This window comes from Benincasa hispida, chromosome 1 (assembly GCF_027475165.1).
Source record: "Benincasa hispida cultivar pf3 chromosome 1, pf3_genome.v1.1, whole genome shotgun sequence".
Taxonomy (NCBI): domain Eukaryota; kingdom Viridiplantae; phylum Streptophyta; class Magnoliopsida; order Cucurbitales; family Cucurbitaceae; genus Benincasa; species Benincasa hispida.
In genome coordinates, this window is record NC_143478.1 from 46,888,432 (window position 1) to 46,909,146 (window position 20,715).

The window sequence follows — 20,715 nt, forward strand, 5'->3', positions numbered from 1 at the left end:
TTTTATCTTCTATACAAATCAGATTAGAGAGTGGATATTCAATTCAGATTTCGGACATACCTTGGAACGAAAAATGTTAGCAGATCTGACAGAAGGACACGGTTATGGGGTGAGGCCGTGAAGGTGAGATGAGAAGTGATAACTCGAGTGACCGAGTCAGTGTCATGGGCCCTTGACGTAAGGCGGTGGTGATTAGTAACTGTGAGGGAGAGGAACTCGAGTCGGCATTGGCGGTGACTGTAAGTGAGGGTAGAGGTCACGTGAGGCGGTGACTGTGAGGAGAGGGACTCGCGAGAGGGAGAGAGAGGGACTCGGCGACGTGAGGGAGTGCCAGAGTGGTGAGTATTCTTCAGTCCAGTCGTGAGTCTTGTGAATGTGAAAAGGTGAGGTGAAGGCGATTGAAGTGAGGCGTGAGGGACTAGACTACGGAGTGATGTGAGGCAGAGGCGCACTGAGCAGAGGGAAAGGGAATTCATTTTCGGTTAGGGTTTTATAATATATACATACATACATACATATATATATAATCGGGGCGGGGCCGGGGAATATATTTCCCGTCCCCGACCCCAAAAAGTAAATGGGGAAAAAATTCCCCATTCCCCATGTATTCAGGGGTCCCCGCGGGTTAAATGAACATCTCTAATTGTCAATAAACAGATTCCGGCTAACCCTATGTGTCTTTTTTGCAGGAAGTTTGTGGAGATGGCTACCCAGGTGTAAGTTTAGTAAATGTATTTAACTTCCTCTCTTCCCTTTTCTAAGCGATTTATAGGTTTCTTTCAGAGGTTCTTAAAACATGGTCAATTGTTGGGACTGTATACGGGATTATCTTCAAGGCTCAAATAGGGAAGCAGTGGCTATTTTCCACTAGGACGTGCAGAATTGCCGCAATCTTATTAAATTGAGTGGTTTCATTTCTAATGCTGGTTTTTTCATCCACAAGATTTGTGTACATGCTAAAGAGTTCGTTACCGAGACAACGGAGGTAGCTTCTTAGTGTAGACTGGAGAGCCTGTTGAGTCAAGCTTCGTGGACCCTGCCCTTGGATGGATTTTGGAAGCTGAATTCTAATGCGTCTTGGTGTGATCGTGAGGGGGCGATGGGGATCAATTGGATCATGCATAACTCTAATGAATCTTTAGTCTATGTTGGGTGTGAGAAAGTCAATTTGGGTCGGGCTATAAAAAATCAAGAGGCTTTTGTTGTGATTAGGGGCCTGTATAAGACGATGCTTCAATTTCGCGATGGTGCGTCTCTTCCTCTTTTCGTGGAGTTAGACTGTGTGGATTTTGTTTATGCCCTCAATCTTGAGGGCTCTGATTTGTCTGGGTTGGGTGATCTGGTAGGGGAGATTGTTCCCTTGGTTGAGGCGATTCAGGTTGTTTCTTTTGCTTGGTGTCCTAGATTGGCGAATGGGGCTGCCCATCGTCTGACTCATGAGGTTCTAAATTATGGTAATTTTGGGACTACTTTGGTATATTATTCTTCTTCTTTCTCTGAAGAAAAGAATGAGGGTTTTGTTGGTCTGCTTGATTGGTTCTCCTCTGCTATGGGCGATGAGTGTTTTGTGAACTTTGATAAGTTGTTTTATATGATATTATTTTTCAAGAAAGAAAAAAATACATACAAAAAAAAAAAAAATACATACAATCAACTTAGGTTAAATAAGTTTTGGATTTAAAATGTAGAAACACTGAAAAGTGTTGCAATTGCAATCCTCTATTCAAAAATGAAAACTTCAAAATAATGTCTAGGTTTGAAAGTTCTACACAAACATGTTTATATTATAACTATTGTAAAATGTGAACCTATTATTAAAAGTTTTAATAAAAAATTTTGATATTTGAAAGGTTAAGCAAGTTTTGGAAATAAAAAAAAGTAAAACCATCAAGAAGTGTTACAATTGCAGCCATCTATTAAAAATGAAAAATTCAAAATAATAATTGTCTGCATGTATTCTAGATTTGAAAGTTTTACACATGTACATGTTATAACCATTGTAAAATGTGAACCTACTATTAAAATTTTTTAATGGGGCACTTTGGGCGTTAAATTGAGTTACGAAGTATGAAGTTAATATATTGGAGTTAGGAAGCTAGTTTGAGGTGCATAGTTGTAAGGTGAAATTTCTTGAAAAGTGTGCAAAATATAGAATTAAGGAAAGATGAACTTTCTCGATAGAGTACAAGCTTCAATAGTAAACTATTGAAGTCGAGTTATATAACACCCACTTGCGAAGTTGATGGGTCAAACACCCTTAAAAGATCAACGATCAAATTGAAAACACACTCAAACACTAAACTACGAGTCTACAACGTACATTTAGCTTTTAAAACCATTCGACACGCGCACACTCACCGTTATAACGCATCACCTTTTAAGTCCTATACTTAAGTTAGCAAATTTATGTCATGTATGATAACCATTCGATTTGTTTGTTTTCTAAATCTGTGTTTGTTTTCACATAATTATTTACTCGATTTTCATGTTTCATAAAAGAAACATTTGAATTTATAGTTAAATTCAAAAAATAATATCAAATTTATAAAAACTATACTCACTATTGTAATCTAAGCACCTTCACAATCCAATAGAAGACTGCCACGCTAACATGAATATAGATTAACTATCAAATGCATACATTGTTGATTCAAATGCCTAACATTTTAACCCATGTACCTCAAGTTTTTTTTTTTTTTTTTATAATATAATAGAGGGTGGAGATTCAAAACACATACCTCTTGGTATCTAACACACTCAATGAACTATACTTGTTTTGGTTATCAAAGTTTGATGAACTAAAAAGATGAACAAGAAAAATAAAATGAAAAAACAACGAAGAGATTATAAGAAAATATGAAATATATCGTTACGCTAACATTAATGTAACTCAACTAACCTAAATTCGTATTATGGATTTTTTATTCTCACCTCAAAATGTTGTTAAAAAAAAAAAACAGATATCACGAGAAAATGTTCAAAATATATAAAATGCAACTCATGCAAGAACGAGCGAGGGAAGAAGGGTTTTCGTCGTCGGTTATCGACTGAGCACCATTCACCAAGTTGGAGAACGAAGAAACATTCAAGGACATTTTGTTCAATCCCATTTCATATCTCTTCATCTCTTTCAAGGTAACCCTAATCACCCTTAACTCCTTCGCTCTACCATCTCAAATCCTTCAATATTTCCAACATTTCGTAGATCTTAGGGGCTTAGAACTCGAATTCGTTAAAGGGTAATCGAAATCTCCAATTTCTTGACGAAATGTCATTAGCCCAGAAGCAATTCGTCCTCAGACATTTGATTGCTCGCTTATAATTGAAGTGTTTCCTATCTGATTGGTTTTTTGAAGTCTCAATTCTCTCATGGATGTTTAGCTTTTTGTTCTTTTCATGGAGTGTAGGCGTTAGCGGAGTGAACGGGACTTGATGGTGTCGTGCGGTTGCGACACAAATATTATTAATTGTTCTTAGGAGAAGTCCAGCGGCGTGCTAGGAATGTTTTATCATGGCACAGCAGTCGTCCCGACTTCATCGTCTTCTAACTCTCTTGGATAGTATCCTTCTTTTTTCTGATATTCTTGTAATGGAACTGTATGCTAATTGTTATATCTCCATTAAACTTCACATTTGAGTTGGGTTTTTTCTTAACGGAATCCTAATAGCTGGTTCAACACAAGCAACGAGATTTACTGCAGCTCGTCAGTTGGGGGAAATTGCAAAATCCCATCCTCAGGACTTGACATCTCTTTTGAAAAAGGTCATAAATTTTGGAGGTTTCATTTCACTTTTGTATATTTACGTTATTATTGTTTTTTATTTGGGTTGCTTACTTTTTATTTCCGTTTGAAGAATCGGGGGCAATGGAATTTGTTTATTACGTTGAATCCATCTTTAACCGTAACTTTATGTTAACAGGTATCTCAGTATTTACGTAGTAAGAATTGGGATACACGGGTTGCGGCTGCACATGCTATTGGGGCTATTGCACAGAATGTTAAGCACACATCTGTGTCTGAGCTCATCGACTGCGTTGGATTAAAGATTTCTGAGGCTGGCTTGTCTGGTAGTATCGAGGATGTCCTGGCAATGCCTGATGTTCAGTCTGCGTTTAGAAGGTTTTTCTTTATTTTCAGAGTTTCTAATTTATGCAGATGCATCATGTCAGTAGTTTAGTTGCTGAATGCTGCATTTTCTCCACAACAGTTTTGATATGAATAATGTGCTTGAATTTGGCGCCTTGGTGGCATCTGGAGGACAGGTAATCCATCTATGTTAGTAGCTTATTTTGTGCAAATATATATTTCTATTTTTCTTTTAGAAGCTAGAGAGTTACAAAAGAGTATCCCCACCAATATCCTTTCTTTGTTAAACAAGCTCCCGACTCTTAACTTTAACATGATCTAAACTACCCCTTAAATCTTCTGCTTATTTATTTCTGCTCTGTCTATTTCTATTTATAACTTGTTGGTTTCAGCATCCCAGTTACTATCTTATATATCTTTATATGAGTTGCTATTTCTGTTGATCCTTGGAGCTGTACTAGGATATGGTTATTTCATTTTTTATTCATTTTCCCCACAATATATAAAAATAAATACTTGAAGATAGAGATTTTTCATTGATTAGCCTGATCATCCTATAAGTTGTAAAGTATTATGTGAGACCTCCCATTATACATATGTGCGAAAGGAAAGGAAAAAATGTGAATTCATCGTCGCCAGTTGGTTAGTAGCTTAGTTTAATGGAGCATAAAAAGTTGTGGTATGGTTGTGTGGAGTCTGGAAGGGGTTTATGTAGGGTATTTGTGAAGGAGAAAATGGAGTGTAGAAATGGGTGGTGAGGCTGGTTTGAGATTCCCCTTAACCTTTTGAATGAGTGGAAGTTATCTTTGTTTTTCGTATTTTCTTTAATTGTTATCTTAACGTTGTTTGGCCTGTAAGGACTTGGTAAATTTTTCATTTTGAAAAGATATTGCAACATGGATCGTTTTCTCTCATTTTCGTATTTCTGTTGGATTTTTCTGAGTGCAAGAAGAAGATACCTAAAATATTTTCTGTATATATTTTATCAATAAAAACCTAATTGTGCAAATAAATTAAAAGTTGAAAGTTTTGCAAATTTAAATTTCTAAATAATGTGTTTTAATGAAGCAGGAATGACTCACGATTTTGATGGGTCTATCGATTAATTTTAAAGTATAACCTTGCAGGAGTTTGATGTCACCAGTGAAAACATCAAGAGCCCAAAGGAGCGTTTGGCTCGTCAAAAACAAAATCTTCGTCGTCGTTTAGGTTAGCATACACACATGCATGTATTTGAAAATGATATAAGATATTGAAGTAAGCATTGTATGCAATCTGTATTATAATATATTTATAGATTTGTCTCATTTATTTACTATATTTCTGACAATTGCAGTTAGTTTTTGGTCTGACTACTTGTCCTCAGAAAGAATTGGGGTTAGTTTGAGCCTATTTTGTTGTAGATAAGAAGCTTATTATTTTCCTTAAGGGACATGTTTAGTCTCCCATCCCACATTTATCGAACTAAAAAGAGAAAAAGGAAAAAAGTAAGCATTGTGTGCAATATGTCCGGCTTGTTGTAGAAAGTGTGGCACCGTGGTTGAGGAGGTGCTCTTGAATCCCTAATTTCGGGATAAAGGAAGAGTTTTTGGTAGTCTTTTTCCCCTGCAATGTCGTGGGAGATTTGACTTGAGAGAGATAACTGAATTTTTAGGGAGGTTGAGAGATCTTGGAGGAGGCTTTGAGAGATTGTGATGGAGTGAAATAATGTTGCCCAAAAAATGAAAACCTTTAAAATAAAAAGTCCATAGTCTAGTTTAAGTGTACACTGTCAACAGGTAGTAATTGAATAATGTTCTGAGTATCGTGTCCAAAAGGAACGAATATAACAAAATTCTCTAGTAAAGCAAAGATTTTCCTTAAGAAAGCAATTTAGTAACTGGCATGAAAATAATTTTGTAAGGGTGTTTGTGTTTTGGATGAAAAAATAATGACAATGAAGAGGGGTTCAAATATAATTATGCTCGTTAGAAATGAGATGTAGCCTATCATGCAATTGTAACTTTGACACAAATCGAAGGTGAATCAGATTCAACACTTATTTGACCTTCTATGAAGTATCTTTAGGAGCCTAAACTTTTAAACTTATATTTCCATGGCCAGTGTGAACTTGGCTAATTAAAACACAATTTAATGATTCAAAAGGTTTTATCTTTATGTCTAGGGTAAAAACCAAGTCCTATTTCTAAGCTCTTTTCCTAGGTTGCTTTTATGAGAACCAAGTTTTAATTTAATTCTCTCAGTGTTGGCTTCCCTTTTTACAGCCTCTAAGGGCTAGGATTTCTTCATGACTCAATGGGTCAGCAAACCGTCGTTCATTTAGGCTGACATAGTGGCAATCTTTCTAAAAATAAGCAGATCCACGCACATTGTAGAATTTTTGCACTGCTGGACAAGATTACAATTTCATTGCAATTATGCTGATTTCTGCCTATTTCTACATAAAACCATAAAAGCACAAGGATTAACACCAATTTCTACAATTAAGGACATTCTAACATGCTCAAATGATATTTGCTTAACTTAACTAAAATTTGCTAATAATTAAAGGCAAAAGCATGTGAAAATTCATTAATAACTTAGGTTTAGTAGCTTGATAAGCCCCAAAATGAGACTTATCAAGTTGCTAGGTATAACACATCCTTATTGACATCAATAATTACAAAATAGAGGAGATAGTTTTGTAGTTATAAAAATTCAATGTGTCAAAAGGGTTGATAGGCTATAATAACAAAAGGGAGGGGATAGTTTACTCCAAGTTAAAGCAAGAAAAGATATAGAATGAATAAAAGTTCAAATTCTTTGTTGCATGTCTGTAAATGTAGAAACATTTTTCTCAGCCATAGATCCCAAAAAAACACTGCTGAAGTTTCGCCATAGGATCTTGTTCTCCTTCTTAAACAGATGAGGGACATGTCGAGGAGGGTGAATATTTCACCAGGTCTTGTAAAACACCAAGCAAAGGCAGCTTGTAAGAAAGCCCAGAATGTTATGGCAAAGGTACATTGGCTGAACAATTGAATCTGAATCTCTTGATTGTTCATACATAAGTGGCAGAAGCTTGGAGAAATAGTAATCCATGGGGATTTTTCAAAAGTGATGATGTATGAGATTACCCCTTCCATAATATTTATAGAAATGGGATTTTACTAAATTGCCGGTAGGGCCTGCCCTCAAATACAATTTCTTTATCATTATAAGTGGGGAAGCCAAGGAGCAAGATTAAATAAAATGGTTTGGATTTTGGAGGCTTTGTAAGGTTTTGATAGATGTCTCTTGTTAAAAAATGCAACTTTCAGTGTAACGAAGATCAATCAGCATTTTTGAACAAATTTGTAAGCAAATGTTTAAAATAATGAAAACTGGGATGTCCTAGATGTAGATGCCAAAGCCTGATTTGTTCACAAATTGGAAAGAGAAATGATACTACTGAGACCCTATGTTATTTTATTAGTAAAAGAACCTTCATCTAAGTAATAGTTACCATCAAGCATCCTAGTACTCCCAATTTCTTTCCTAAGCTCTGATGGTGAAGGATATACAGAGATTCAAAGGTGACATGACGAATAGAATCCCGACAAAGTTTACAGGTGGATGTGAGGTTTCAGGCTAATTTAGGAATATCAAGAATAGATTGCAAAAGAAAGGTGTGTTAGTCAATTTAATAGTTCATTTTCCTGTCATAGAGGAGAAACTACTATTCGCATTTCTACTTTTAATTTTTTAATAACATTTTCTTTATTTTCATAAAGATAGAATACGGATTAAATAGATGAGATGAATTGGTTATGTGATAAGTGGCTCTAGAATCAATGATCCACAAAGATGAATTGTTACATGCTTTAAACATTTTTGAATTTTGTACCTTCACATCTTCTTCCACCACTTGTATTTTGTTTCCATATCAGCATTTGTTTTTCTAGGTACAAATCATTTATTATGTTTTCTTGGCAAATCATCTCTGTCCCTTTTGCACAGGTTTGGATGTGTATGAGCAGTTCATGGATGTCAATGACATGATAAGAGATGAGGACCTTATTTTGGACAAAGTTAACATGCATGGTAATGGTGGAGACAAGCAGATGTTTCCATCGAAATCAATACACAATATCCAACAGTTTGTTGCTAATATGGTCCCGTATATTGTATCCAAAAGGCCTAGTGCTCGGGAAATGAACCTTCTGAAACGAAAAGCGAAAATAAACTCCAAGGACCAAACAAAACACTGGTCTGAGGAAGGAGAGACAGATGTAGCAGGCACTCAACTAGTGGAAACACCCAGGGGCTCAGGTCCAGACTTATTTAGTTCACAAAAGGTACTATCCTTCTAGTTCTATCATCTCTTTGAATGGCTACCTAATCTGGTGGACAAATACTTTTGTCTTTTTTGGTTCTATGAGGCTTCTCGTATTTTTCTTGGTATTTTTTCTTTGTGTCAAATGCATGTATCGGTATTCTTTGATCTCTATGCTTATTCTGGTGTCTGGATGTGGTTATGTAATTTGTTGGAGTCATTACTATTACAAGAGGATGTTGGACTGTAGTTAGAGATGTCAATTTAACTCGTTGGGAACCGCCCCAAACGAGGAGGGTAATCCTCGATTACATGGTGAATGGGGGAGGGAGCAAGAAGAGATTTCTCCCCGTTGGCTAAACAGGGATGGGGACCCATCCTCGACCCTGACACCACCTTGATCCCCCATCCCCATAACAAAGTACTTTTGTGCTTTTAAGACCGGATGTTTTAATATTTAAGTTGATAGACTTTTTTTACTTAAATTTTTTTGTGATATTTGTGTTGAAAACTATGTTGTATATTTAAAATTTAAGTTTTAGAAATTATGGGCATTGAACATTAATTATATTTTTGTACATGAAATATTATTGTTTTATTAGGAGTTTTATATTCTTTAAATGTAAATTGTATTGGAAATGATCTATTTAAACATATATTCGTGAGTGTCTGAGCTAACTTATGTGCACCTTGACCAATTTCACGGGACAACCCGTCTAACCCTACAACATTTGGGTTTCAAGGAAACTCGGAAATTAATTCTTAGGTAGGTGGCCACCATGGATTGAATCATTGATCTCTTAGCCATTTATTGAGAATGTCTCCTCCTCCTCTTCTTTTTCTTCGTCTTCTTTTTTTTTTTTTTTTAAATCTATTTGGTTGGAAATAAGTTATATTAAAAGGAAAATTTCCCCACGAGGAATCTCTCCCCGATTCCCGTGAAACAAAATAGAGAATTTTGTAGGGATGGGATTGAATTGTGTTTGTGGGGGGGGGGGGGGGGGGGGGTGGGTTGGGTTGAACATCTCTTATTGTGGTGGATCTTTTACTTGCAATAATATTCTTAAATAAGTGAATCTCTTGTAGATATTTTCCAAAGAGCGGTTGGACACACATAAAGTGTAAAAAAATTCCTTAACCTTGCATTATCTTGGTTTGTACTCTTGTTGGTGAAAGCTCCTTGGAAGACTATAACCACCTCTTTGTTGTGCAAAATTATCTGGCCTTGAGTAGGTTCAGATCCTAATGGAATAAGAAGTGAATTTTAGGGTTCAAATTGCTCCTTTGCACTTTGTTTCAGTTGTAGTCCTTTGCGTTGAAGCTACTCTCTTTAGGATTATATCCTTTTAAGGATGGTCATTGATGCATCTGTTTGGTTTTTCTTCTTCCAGTGTCCTGCCCTCTTTGTTTGGTTGTCTGCATAGTCTTGCAGCCTATCTTTTTGTGTGTTTTTTCTCAAACTTAGTTGGCGTTCAAATTTTTCTGTTAAAGCTTTGGTTTGATAGAGTTCAATAGTCTCTACAACATAAGCCTCTTCATTAGGTTGCTCGTTTTGTTTCAGAATATGTTCAAACATGTTCACGTTGAATCTGGATTGATTTTATTTCTCCTGCTTAGTCATTTTCTCATTTTCTTTTCTTTGTATACGTTTTGGTAATAATGGTTATTCTTTTTGTTTCCATGTACTTTGAGCATTAGCCTCTTTTCTGATCATCTTCTTCTTCTTTTATGAGTCTCACTCTCAATTAACTCGGAAGAAAGCTACAACAAAACCATTCGAGGCTGGGGTTTTATTCCATAAAAGCCGAAAACTAGTTTTCTGATCTCCTGTTATTTGTCTCTTTTCAATGAACTTCTAGGTCTTTATTAAGGATTCACGTTCCTTCCCTATTGTAATGAAAAAAAAAATGTATTTCAGATAGGAAAAGGTAGGTTGTTCATAGTATTTTAATGGAAACCAAGTATCAATCTGCCTTTGTGTAGTGGGTAGACAAATTCTTGATGCATTGTTGATAGCTATTGAGGTGGTGGAGGAATGTGCCAACAAGAAGAAGGGCATTTTGGTAACGCTTGACATGGAGAAGATATTTGACAAAGTTAGATTGGAAATTTCTTCATTTAATCTTTATTGTGGAGGGTTTTGGAACAACATGGAGGAAGGGATTTTTTTTTTTTTTTTTTTTTGGGAGCAAAAGAGAACAACTTAAGGGTAAGGGGTTGAGAAGACCCCTCCCCAAAGCACTAGTTAAGAAGAGCCTTCTAATTATTATGAATCATCGAGAGGCTATAATTATAAAAGAATTTGGTATGGTTAGTGCACCACCAAGAGGCCATGTGTTGAATAACAGTCCAAAAAGAATCAAAAGAAGCATACTTATCTTCAAAAACTCTACGATTTCTTTCCTTTCAGAGACACCACAAAAGTGACCGAGAAGCACATCTCCAAAGAACTTTCCCTTTACCCATGAAGGCAGCACAGTCAAGCCCATCAACTTTGTTTGGGAGGCAGCACTCCAAGCCAAAAGTTCTAAACAAAAGAGTCCACCCCTTAGTAGCAAAATCACAAAGGAGAAATAAGTGATCAAGAGATTCCTCGTCTTTCAAACAAAGGCAGCAGATAGAAGGGCCCATGTTAAATTTCCTTTGAAGCTTATCATGAGTATTTAAGCCTCTATAAGCAAGGGACCAAAGGAAGAATTTGACTTTTTTTTTTGGGGGGGGGGGGGAAGGCATTTAAGCTTCCAAACAAGATTCACCAAAGGGAAGATGGGGGAGGAGGTTCTTTTGGTGATGTTCACAGAGGTAGATGTGGTAGTAAACTTCCCCGAGGAGTCAAGCTTCCACTTGAGGCAATCACGAACACCTTGAGGTGCCAGGAGTTTAAAACTTCCAAAACAGCCACCATATCACCCAATTCTCTATCAAACACATTTCTTCTAAGGCCTAGATTCCAAGATTGACGGGAAGCACACCAGCAGTCCGCAATCAACAACATCTTTTTTTAAGGATAAAGTAAAGATATTGGGGAATTTTTGCACAAGGGGTTGAGGATCACACCAACTGTCCACCCAAAATCTGATCGCTTTCCCATCACCTACAATAAACTCAAAAAACTGGTCTTACTGAACTTTTTCATCATTATCCATGGTTGTCTTAGAGGAAAGATACATGCCTCGAGGGGCCATCGAGAAGGTGATCCCATCTAAACCTTCTTGTTTGTCGTTGTCATGGTTTTTTGTAGAATGATGATTAAAGCAAGTTTGAATAATATTAATAGAGGCATTGAGATTGGAAAGGATTCATTATGGATTCACCACGTTCAATTGGTTGATGACACCATTCTTTTTTCATCCATGGATTTTTTGGTACTTGAAAACCCTTTCGGCCTTTTTGAATTGGGAGGGCCTCCATTTGGAATATAAATCACCATAAATCAGAAATCATTGGGATAAACATAGATCAAATGGAGGTTGTTGACTTGGTATCCAAAAAGCTTGATTGTATACAAGGGCAATGCCCTTGCATCTACCTTGGTCTTGCACTATACGATAAACCTAGATCTACATCCTTTTAGACTCCAATTGTTGGGAAAATTGAAAGAAGGCTCCACCCATAGATACACTCACACATATCAAAGATCATGGCCTTACTTTTTACAAGCCACATTATCGAACCTTCTCACATGTTTTTGTTACCTCCTCAAGATCCCTTTGAAGGTTGCATTGAGTGTTGAAAGATTATATCAAAAGTTCCTTTGGGGACGATTCTAACTAAACCAGAGCACACCTTGTGCGATGGGATAAGATCAACTAATCTATCACTCATGGAGGCTTCGGGTTACAGGGCTTGGTTGAAAAGAACAAACCTCTATTAGTTAAGTGGGTATAGTGATACTATTAGGAAGATAGTGCCCTATGGCGTCAAGTGATTGATGCAAGGTATGGAAAACCCTATGGAATTTGTGGCCAAATGACAGATTTCCCGCTTATACGAGGGGGCTTTGGAGAACTGGGGCTAATACATCATTTTGGCATGGATCCTTGGTTGAAAGAAGAGACCTTAGCCTTTTTTTTTCCTTTTCTTTTTTGTCTGTGCACATCTCCATATAGGGCACATGGAATGAACAACATGGAGGGTGGAATCTTGGATTGAGAAAAATCCTCACGGATGATGGAATAGACGAATGGGATTGGCTCATGAAGATTAATAATTTCATAATGTTCAATTAACACATTCCAGGCACCAATGGGCGTGGAAACTGGGCACACAAAAGTTTCTTTCTCTACAAAGTCACTGCTGCTTGATCTTGACGATAATGTATCAGCAACTCTGCACCCATATCAAGAAGCGATATGGACAGGTTTTAACCCAAGAAAAGTTCATCATTTTTCTTTGGAAGCTTAGCCACAACACTGTCAATACTTTTGACAAAATTCAGTGCTGCTTACCTTACATGGCATTTTCTCCTCATTGCCACAATTTTTAAAACAACCAATGAGACCAAGAGTCGTTTGTTCATCACCTGTATATGCAGTCAGATTTTGGATGGAGATAACTACTGTGTTCAGTGGTTCACAACTTTACCTAATGGCCACAGTAGCCTTCTTATTTACGTTCTCAATGGACATCTGTTTTCTGCTGGGAAGAAGGATCTTTTGATGGATCTTATTCGGACTTTTTTGGTAGACAACTGGAAAAAACGTAACAGCTGCCTCTTTAAAGAAAAAGAAAGTTCTATTGATAGTTATTTTGATCAAATTATATTCCTGATGTCTTAGTTTAAATGCACATCTTTTTATAGCCGTTATAGTCTGTATCTCTACACTTTTGAACTACTAGAGAAATCTTTTGTAACCACTTTGGTTTGGGCTTGCCCTTCCTTTATGAATTTCATACATCAATGAAATGTTTTCATGAAAATGGGATATTTTAGGGGATGGTTGATGTGAATGAATCTTTATAGCCCTTATAGAAGAATGTCGTGTTTTTGCACAGATTTCGATTTTGCTTTTGGAAAAATCTAAGAAAAATTCTTCAAGACTTCGACCACCTCAAGCTCTCAATGCCTCTGTTATTTCATTGCCTAATTTAAAGCACAAGTTCATCAAGGAGGTGCCTAGGCACTCAAATTCAGAGCACCATTTGCTTAAAGACGAATTGGATGATGATTCTTCAGTAAGTATATGCAGTTAAGAACCTGATATCTTGGCTTTGAACTCTGTTCCAGAAGAGGTGGATGATTTCAATGAAGAAGATATTGCTAGGCTATATCAAAACTCGTATGGGAAAAAGTCTATTAAGTCTCAATCATGCTAGTTGTCTCTGATTGACCCATCTCTAATTCTTTCTAAATTCTCATCCTTAATTAAGGATTGTGGTTTGAAGTTTGGAAAAGCCACTCATAATTCTAAGTAGCAATGTTGACTGTTTTGCTTTGAGAAGTGATGAAAAGTATCGATTGGATTATTAGAGACCTGGTGATAGATCAAGACAGATTGCTCTAAAAAGCTGTCTCTAAAATCAACATCTTCTAGTTGTCTTTACCCAAGAATCAAAGACAGAGGATGTGGTTTATTTTCTCATCAAAACTATTTGGCTTTCAAAGGAGGGTGGATGGTCTATTGTTGATTGTTGATTTTTTTGTTAATTTAGAAGGCTTTGTTTAGTTTTGTGGGATGAGAGCAAGCTTTTAAAGTTGAAGCACTTTTTGGGAAAACCTCAAAGTCTTTTTATGGATGGAATAAGGGTAGAAAATGCTCAACGTAATGATTGTAAATGAGCTTGAGCATTTTCTATGAAAAATGGGACGTGATGTAAAAATACTTAGAGACATGATTTTGCGTAATCGTGTCATATTTTCTTTTGTTTATCACTCTCCATTTTCTTCTATTTTGTTTCCCTTCTGTGTAGAAGCTATCTGAGTGAAAATACGTGATGTAAAAATACTTAGAGACATGATTTTGCGTAATCGTGTCATATTTTCTTTTGTTTATCACTCTCCATTTTCTTCTATTTTGTTCCCCTTCTGTATAGAAGCTATCTGAGTGAAAATAAAAGAGACATCTGGCTTGTATGACATAAAAGATATGTTATTGGAAGAAAGGCTTTTTTCCCAAGGCTGGTAGACTATCTCTAGTCAGATCAGTGCTGAGTCGCATTCTTGTTTACTACTTTTCCCTGTTTCAGGTTCCCAGTTCAATTTGCAAAAGCCTTGAGAAGTACATGAAAAGCTTTCATTGGAATGGGGTGGATGAAGGAAAGGGGTGGTGAAGGAGATCAAAAGCACACTCCGAAATCCTTGGAAAGATATTTCTTTTGAGCTTCCCTCTTTTTCTCTTTTGGTCTGTTGCATTGCGGGGGATGGTAAGGATACTTACTTTTGGGAAGATAGGTGGGTGGGGGATAGTCCCTCATGTTTCGCGTTTCCTCATCTTTATCACGTGTCTTCCTCTAAAAATTGTCTGGTCTCAGATTTTTTGGTTTGGTCGGGAGCTTTGTGTCCTTTTCTTTTAGGTTCCATTGTCATTTATCCAATAGGGAGACGACAGAGGATGCCTTTCTCCTTTTTTTGTTGGAAGAGTGCAATTTTAGGAGGGGAGAAGGGATGTTTGGGTTTGGAGTCCTAATCCTATTGATGGATTTTCTTGTAAGTTCTTTAGGTTGCTGTTGGATCCCACTCTTGTTAATGAGTTGGTCTTTGATGTGGTTTGGAGGATTAAGCCAAAGAAAATCAAGTTCTTTACATGGCAAGTCGAATGAACATTTTGGATAGGATTGCTAGAAAGATGACCTCGTTAATGGGTCCTTTTTGCTCTATTCTTTGTCGGAAGGTGGAGGAAGACCTGGATCACCTTCTTTAGGGTTGTCAATTTGTGAGGTCTATGTAGATTTGTTTCTTGTAGGAGTTTGACATTCAGATAGCTGGCCGAGGGACGTTCGTGCGACAATTGGGGAGTTCCTCCATCCATCTTTCGGTGAGAAAGGTCATATTTTGTAGTTTGTTGGATGTGTGCTTTACAGTGGGATGTTTGGGGTGAAAGGAACAATTGGGTGTTTAGAGGATTGGAAAAGGACACTAGTGAGGATTCATGTTTCGCTCAGGGCTTCGGTTTTAGAACTTTTTTATAATTGTTCCCTAGGTAAGATCTTACTCAGTTGGATTAGGATACTCTTTCTTTAGAGGGGGTGCTTTTGTGGGCTTGTTTTTATGTATGCCATTGTATTCTTTCATTTTTTTCTTAATGAAAGTCATTGATTCTATAAAAAAAAAGGGCTATAAAATTCTTAATATATGATGGATTCTTGGTTGTTCTGCTGAATTAATTAATTTCTACTTTCTTACCTGGAGTTGTAATTGTTTAATATACTTTCTTACCTGGAGTTCTCTTTTTGTTCATCAACTTTTCCATTCCTCTGCCTATTATATTTTAACTTATACACAAATTGAAAGTGAAGTAAATGTTGGTGATCCATCTGCAGGCAGCCATGAGTGTAAATAATGATGATGATTCTGGTGATCATGATGGTGACGGACAATGGCCTTTCCATAATTTTGTTGAACAACTTCTTCTTGATATGTTTGATTCTAGTAAGAATTTTCATATTACTCTTTAAATGTTGGATATACTGACATAGTAATTTCTTTTTTCCTGAGTTACCATATTTATTTTTGACCTTTTACTTACAAAATATCAGATTGGGAAGTCCGTCATGGTAGTGTCATGGCCCTGAGAGAAATTTTAACTCATCAAGGAGGTTGTGCTGGAGTACTGTTGCCTGACTTTAGCGTAGACAGTGCTCCATTTTCCACGTTAGAAGATGAAAGTGTGCCAAATAAGCTAAAGCGAGAAAGGGATATTGATTTAAATACACAGTTGATGGAGGATGAATTTGAGTTTAAACTGAAAAGACCAAAGTTTGAAGATGCCTCATGTCCCCATGTCAATATGTTGGTCAGTGCACACGAGGACATTAAATTGGGGGTCAATCTGAAAGTTGAAAATGATGATAGGCTTTTGCCTGATGATCAATCTGGAGTTCAATTTAAAAATTGCTCTGTAAAGGTGGAGGATCATCCCAATGGTTCATGTTATTCACATATAGATACATCTGCGGCAGCAGCCGAGGTGTGCCCTGATAGTAAATTACCTTCTGAGGATAGCACTATGCTGACAAACTTCTCTGAAAACCGCGAGTTGAGGAATTTGGTTAAATTGGCTAGGCATTCTTGGCTGAAAAATTTTGAATTTCTTCAAGATTGTGCGATTCGCCTGTTGTGTATTTTACTTCTAGATAGGTATAATTTTATTGCTTACTTAGACTGTAATTTTCTAGGTTTATCTTATCACTTTCTTGTGGGTCCTTTGCATTTTTGGAGATTAGAGTCAAAAGTATTTTCCATTTGCTGAGGGATGCTGTTTTGTCTCCTCTCTCTCTCTCTCTCTCCCATATTTCTTGCAGGTTTGGAGATTATGTATCCGATCAGGTTGTTGCCCCAGTGCGTGAAACCTGCGCACAAGCATTGGGTGCAGTGTTCAAGTACATGCATCCTTCACTAGTTAATGAAACACTAAATATCTTGCTGCAAATGCAGGTAAGTTTCAAGTAAGTAAATCTTCAATTGGTAAATATAGTATTGTTGTTCAGGAGTATGCTCGATTTTGTAAAGCAATCCAACTCTAAAGCATCTGTCTGTTGTTTTTAACGTTACTTTTTTATTCCTCCCTTCAGTTCAGACAGGAATGGGAAATTCGTCATGGGAGTCTTTTAGGCATAAAGTATTTGGTTGCCGTAAGGAAGGTATATTTCTGTTGCTACTTGTACGTCTAGTAGCTTTTTTGTATTATGTTGGATTTCATGATTTAGCATCGATCATTGTATCTAAATGGAATCCCTTCACGAGGAGGGCCTCAAGGGTAAAGGTCAGATAAAGGTTAGTTATTTCATATTTGGTGTGACGTTAGACCTAAAGGCTAAAAATAGTTAAGAGGGACTTAAGTATTGGAAAGACAACTAAGAAAATCATTAATGTAGATTTGGTGAACTTGTAGGGAGAGACAGTATGGGACTAGTATTATTTCCAATTGCATCATGAGCAGCTCATAATAATAAGAATGCTTCCTTTGTAGGAGTTCCAATGACAAATCTCCTTGTTTGGATTGTAGTTGGTCTCACCAAGTTGATGTCTACACTTTTAAGCTTCAAAACTGCCAACTTATTTTTCATTCCTTTATGGTCCCATGTCTATGAGGTGTGGCTTACACACTTTTGGGCTTTAAAACGGCCAACTTTCTTTCTTTTATGCGGTCCCATGTAATCAAACGGGTCGTATACATTCATTATCTGATCTAGATATTTTTCCACGTCTAATCTGTTGAGATTAAGTTCACAATTTGCACCCTCCCATGCCCAGTTATTGGAGCTTGTTGTCTTTGTTCTTTCTTTGAATAATTGGAGTCATCTCCCAAGACCAGCTCTTGCTGGATGATCTTTGGTCCTTTGTATTTAATGCATCCCCAATCATAACACAAAGGTTTATATTGTACCTCTCTTGCGGGAGCTTTCTGTCTTCTTCTTAGATTGGTCTTTGAAGCTGGAAAACTCAGGGTTATTCTTTAGCAGATCAGCAATAAAATCTTTGGTCAAAATGAGCAGGGATTTTCCCACAAAGCTTTGCAAAGAGGTCTTGAGTAGTAAAAGTTCCGCATAAAATTTGTTCATCGGTCCATTTGGTGGATGGGAATCAACAGCAACGACAAGGTACAAGGAGCCTATCCTAACATCTACATATCCCCCAATTAGTGTATTTTACAAAAATGAAAGCTGGAAATGGTGACCTTTTCCTCCGTTGTGAAGCCACTGTTAAATGGTGACATTTTTTGTTTTGAACCGTCGATATGCCATAGTGCTCTTCAAGGGATATCAAGAATCTTTATAGCAGTTTCTTTTAATTATTTATTTATTTGATTAAATTATTAATATTATAGAAACCAAGCTTTTGCTGAGCAAAGTTTTTTTGAAAAAGGAAACGAGCCTTTTCATTAAGATAATGAAAGACGATACAAGATATTTGTGAAGATACTAAAACAAGACACAAGGATCAGCAAGTGCACCCGGACATCTCAACTAAGTTGACACCTCCTTAACACTCTCATCATATCATAAAAAGTAAGGCAAGAGCTACAACGCAATAATCATGCTGAATACAATGCAATACAAAGAAAATGAGACTTGACACAAATACATAGGGACAAAATAAAATCAACATAAGAACTAGACACGTTCGAAAGCTTGTTAAGGAAAATGAGCAAAGTTATAAAATGGGAAGGAGCTTACTAAGGCCACTACCCAGAACGAGTAACCAAAGGACCCAAGATTTGGTTTGAGCGTAATTAGTGAGTTTTTCATGATAAATCTCTCCCTTAGATTGCTTGCCTGGATTCAACTCGTCTTCTTGCCTCTTCTTGGTGTTTTCTCTCTAAGATTTTTTCTCATTATTCTATTCAGGATATTAGTTTGAATTGGAGTACCTTTATTTTCTCTATTTAATCATGTTTTATCCTTTGGTGTATTTTTCTTTTATATATGTTTCCTGTATTTTTGAGTAGTAGGCTCTTGTCATTATATTAATGCAAGATCTTGTTTCCTTTTAAAAAGAAAAGAAAAGAAAAAGTAACCAAAGAAACAACCAAAGACCTAAGAAAATCAGACAAAGGTTCCAATATAAAAACACAAGAATGGGTGGAGAATTAGAAAAGAGACAAGAACTTCATTATCAACGAAAGAACACACAACCTAATGACTTTAGGGATGAGAGGTCCCTAAAGCCTAATTGGAGGGTCTAAAATAAAGGGCCTCCAATCTAAATGCACGAGCATGCATCAAACATTTCAAAAGGAAGTGTGTAAAGCACCCCAAAATGGGGCTGTGAACGGTGCAATTTCACAAAAAAGATCAAGAGAAGAACCTTATCTAAAAATAATCTGCTGTTCCTTTCCTTCAAAATCAACCAGAGAGTGCTCTGCTAGCACTTCCAAAAAAATCCTTGGATGGGCTGCTGTGTCTCCTCTTCTTCTTCTTCGTTTTTTTTTGGGACAAGGGACAAGAACATTGTCAACAAAAGAAGAACACACGACCTAATGACCTTAGGGACGAGAGGTCCCTAAGACTAATTTGGAGGGTTTAAAATTAAGGGCCTCCAATCAAAATGGATGTGCATGTGTCGAGTGTTACCAAAAGTAGTGGGTAAATCACTTCAAGATGATGCTGTAAGTGGCACATTTTTCACAAAGATATCAAAAGAAGTTTTGTTGGCTGTTTTGTTGGGTTTTTAAGTTGTTTTCCTCCATGTTTTAAAAGGTGCCTTGAGGTGCACGCATAGGCAAGTCTGCGCCTCGCCTTGAACTGAGATGAGGCGCATGTACACACACCCTTTCCTGTGGGTCCCAAAGGCATTGGCTTGCGCCTTGGGCCTTCTTCATTAATTTTAAAAAATTACTAATCCTAAATGCAAAAACCTTGTGTTTAGGTTATTTCCTATTATTTAAAAAATAATAATAGTTACTATCCCTAAATGCAAAAACTCACGTGTTTAAGGTTTTTTCTTCTTTTATAACTAAAAAATATGCTTATATATAGTGCGCCTTAGAAAAATGCCTTTTCTTTTGTGCCCTGTGCTATGTTCTAGAAAAAACCTGTTAGTCTTTAGATCCTGACAAGTTCTTTAAACAATCTATGATCTCTTTTCTTGGATCAGATGTTCAGTTTATTAAAGGGGTATCCAATCCCCCTTCTCCCAAATGAAGTTTTATCTTTTTTCAATGATGATGAGGAATCAATTGTAAGAGTGAGCAGTGAAGAAGTAGAAGTTCCTATAGAGGAACCAGTGCAACAAGAGTTACTATTAAAAAATACTGGTTTTTCTTTCCGTAGGCTATTATTTTGCATTCTTATTTTGGGTTGGCCTATTTTTATTTTTGGATGGATGTTGCTTTTTGTTTTCCCCCTTTGTGGGGTTGCTTCCTTGTTCATTTTGTATCTTTTTATCTAGCAATGGAAAGTTGTCTTCGGTTAAAGAAGTCTTATCGAAGAATAGTCCGTTGTTCCTTTCCAAATTTACTAGAGAAGTGCTTTACTGCTAGACTAGAGAAGTGCTTTACTGCTCTGCTAGCACTATTTCTTCCATAAAGCATTTTCTTTCCTTTTAAACTACCCACGTGACAATAACTCCAACAAACTGTCTTGCACATTTTTTGGAGTGCATCAAGCTAGCGAAGGAACATCCATTGTAGGCGAACTCATAGTGAATGAAAAGATGATTGCAGATGTAGAGTC

The 20,715-nt window shown here is 36.7% G+C and overlaps 1 protein-coding gene across 2 annotated transcripts in view; it reads left to right on the plus strand.

The window, feature by feature from the left end:
* Positions 1 to 2,912: 2,912 nt before the first annotated feature.
* The window catches only part of RGD3 (ROOT GROWTH DEFECTIVE 3), a 41,727-nt gene continuing 23,924 nt past the window's right edge, over positions 2,913 to 20,715 (plus strand). For both annotated transcript variants that reach the window (XR_005484368.2, XM_039043707.2), the window contains exons 1-11: positions 2,913 to 3,135; positions 3,408 to 3,560; positions 3,669 to 3,763; positions 3,922 to 4,121; positions 4,210 to 4,264; positions 5,216 to 5,297; positions 8,067 to 8,404; positions 15,862 to 15,970; positions 16,078 to 16,678; positions 16,843 to 16,975; positions 17,113 to 17,181. Coding sequence is in view for 1 of the 2 variants with exons in the window: in XM_039043707.2 (XP_038899635.2) it covers positions 3,512 to 3,560; positions 3,669 to 3,763; positions 3,922 to 4,121; positions 4,210 to 4,264; positions 5,216 to 5,297; positions 8,067 to 8,404; positions 15,862 to 15,970; positions 16,078 to 16,678; positions 16,843 to 16,975; positions 17,113 to 17,181 (1,731 nt within the window). In the remaining variant the exon portion in view is untranslated. The remainder of the gene's footprint in view (positions 3,136 to 3,407; positions 3,561 to 3,668; positions 3,764 to 3,921; positions 4,122 to 4,209; positions 4,265 to 5,215; positions 5,298 to 8,066; positions 8,405 to 15,861; positions 15,971 to 16,077; positions 16,679 to 16,842; positions 16,976 to 17,112; positions 17,182 to 20,715) is intronic.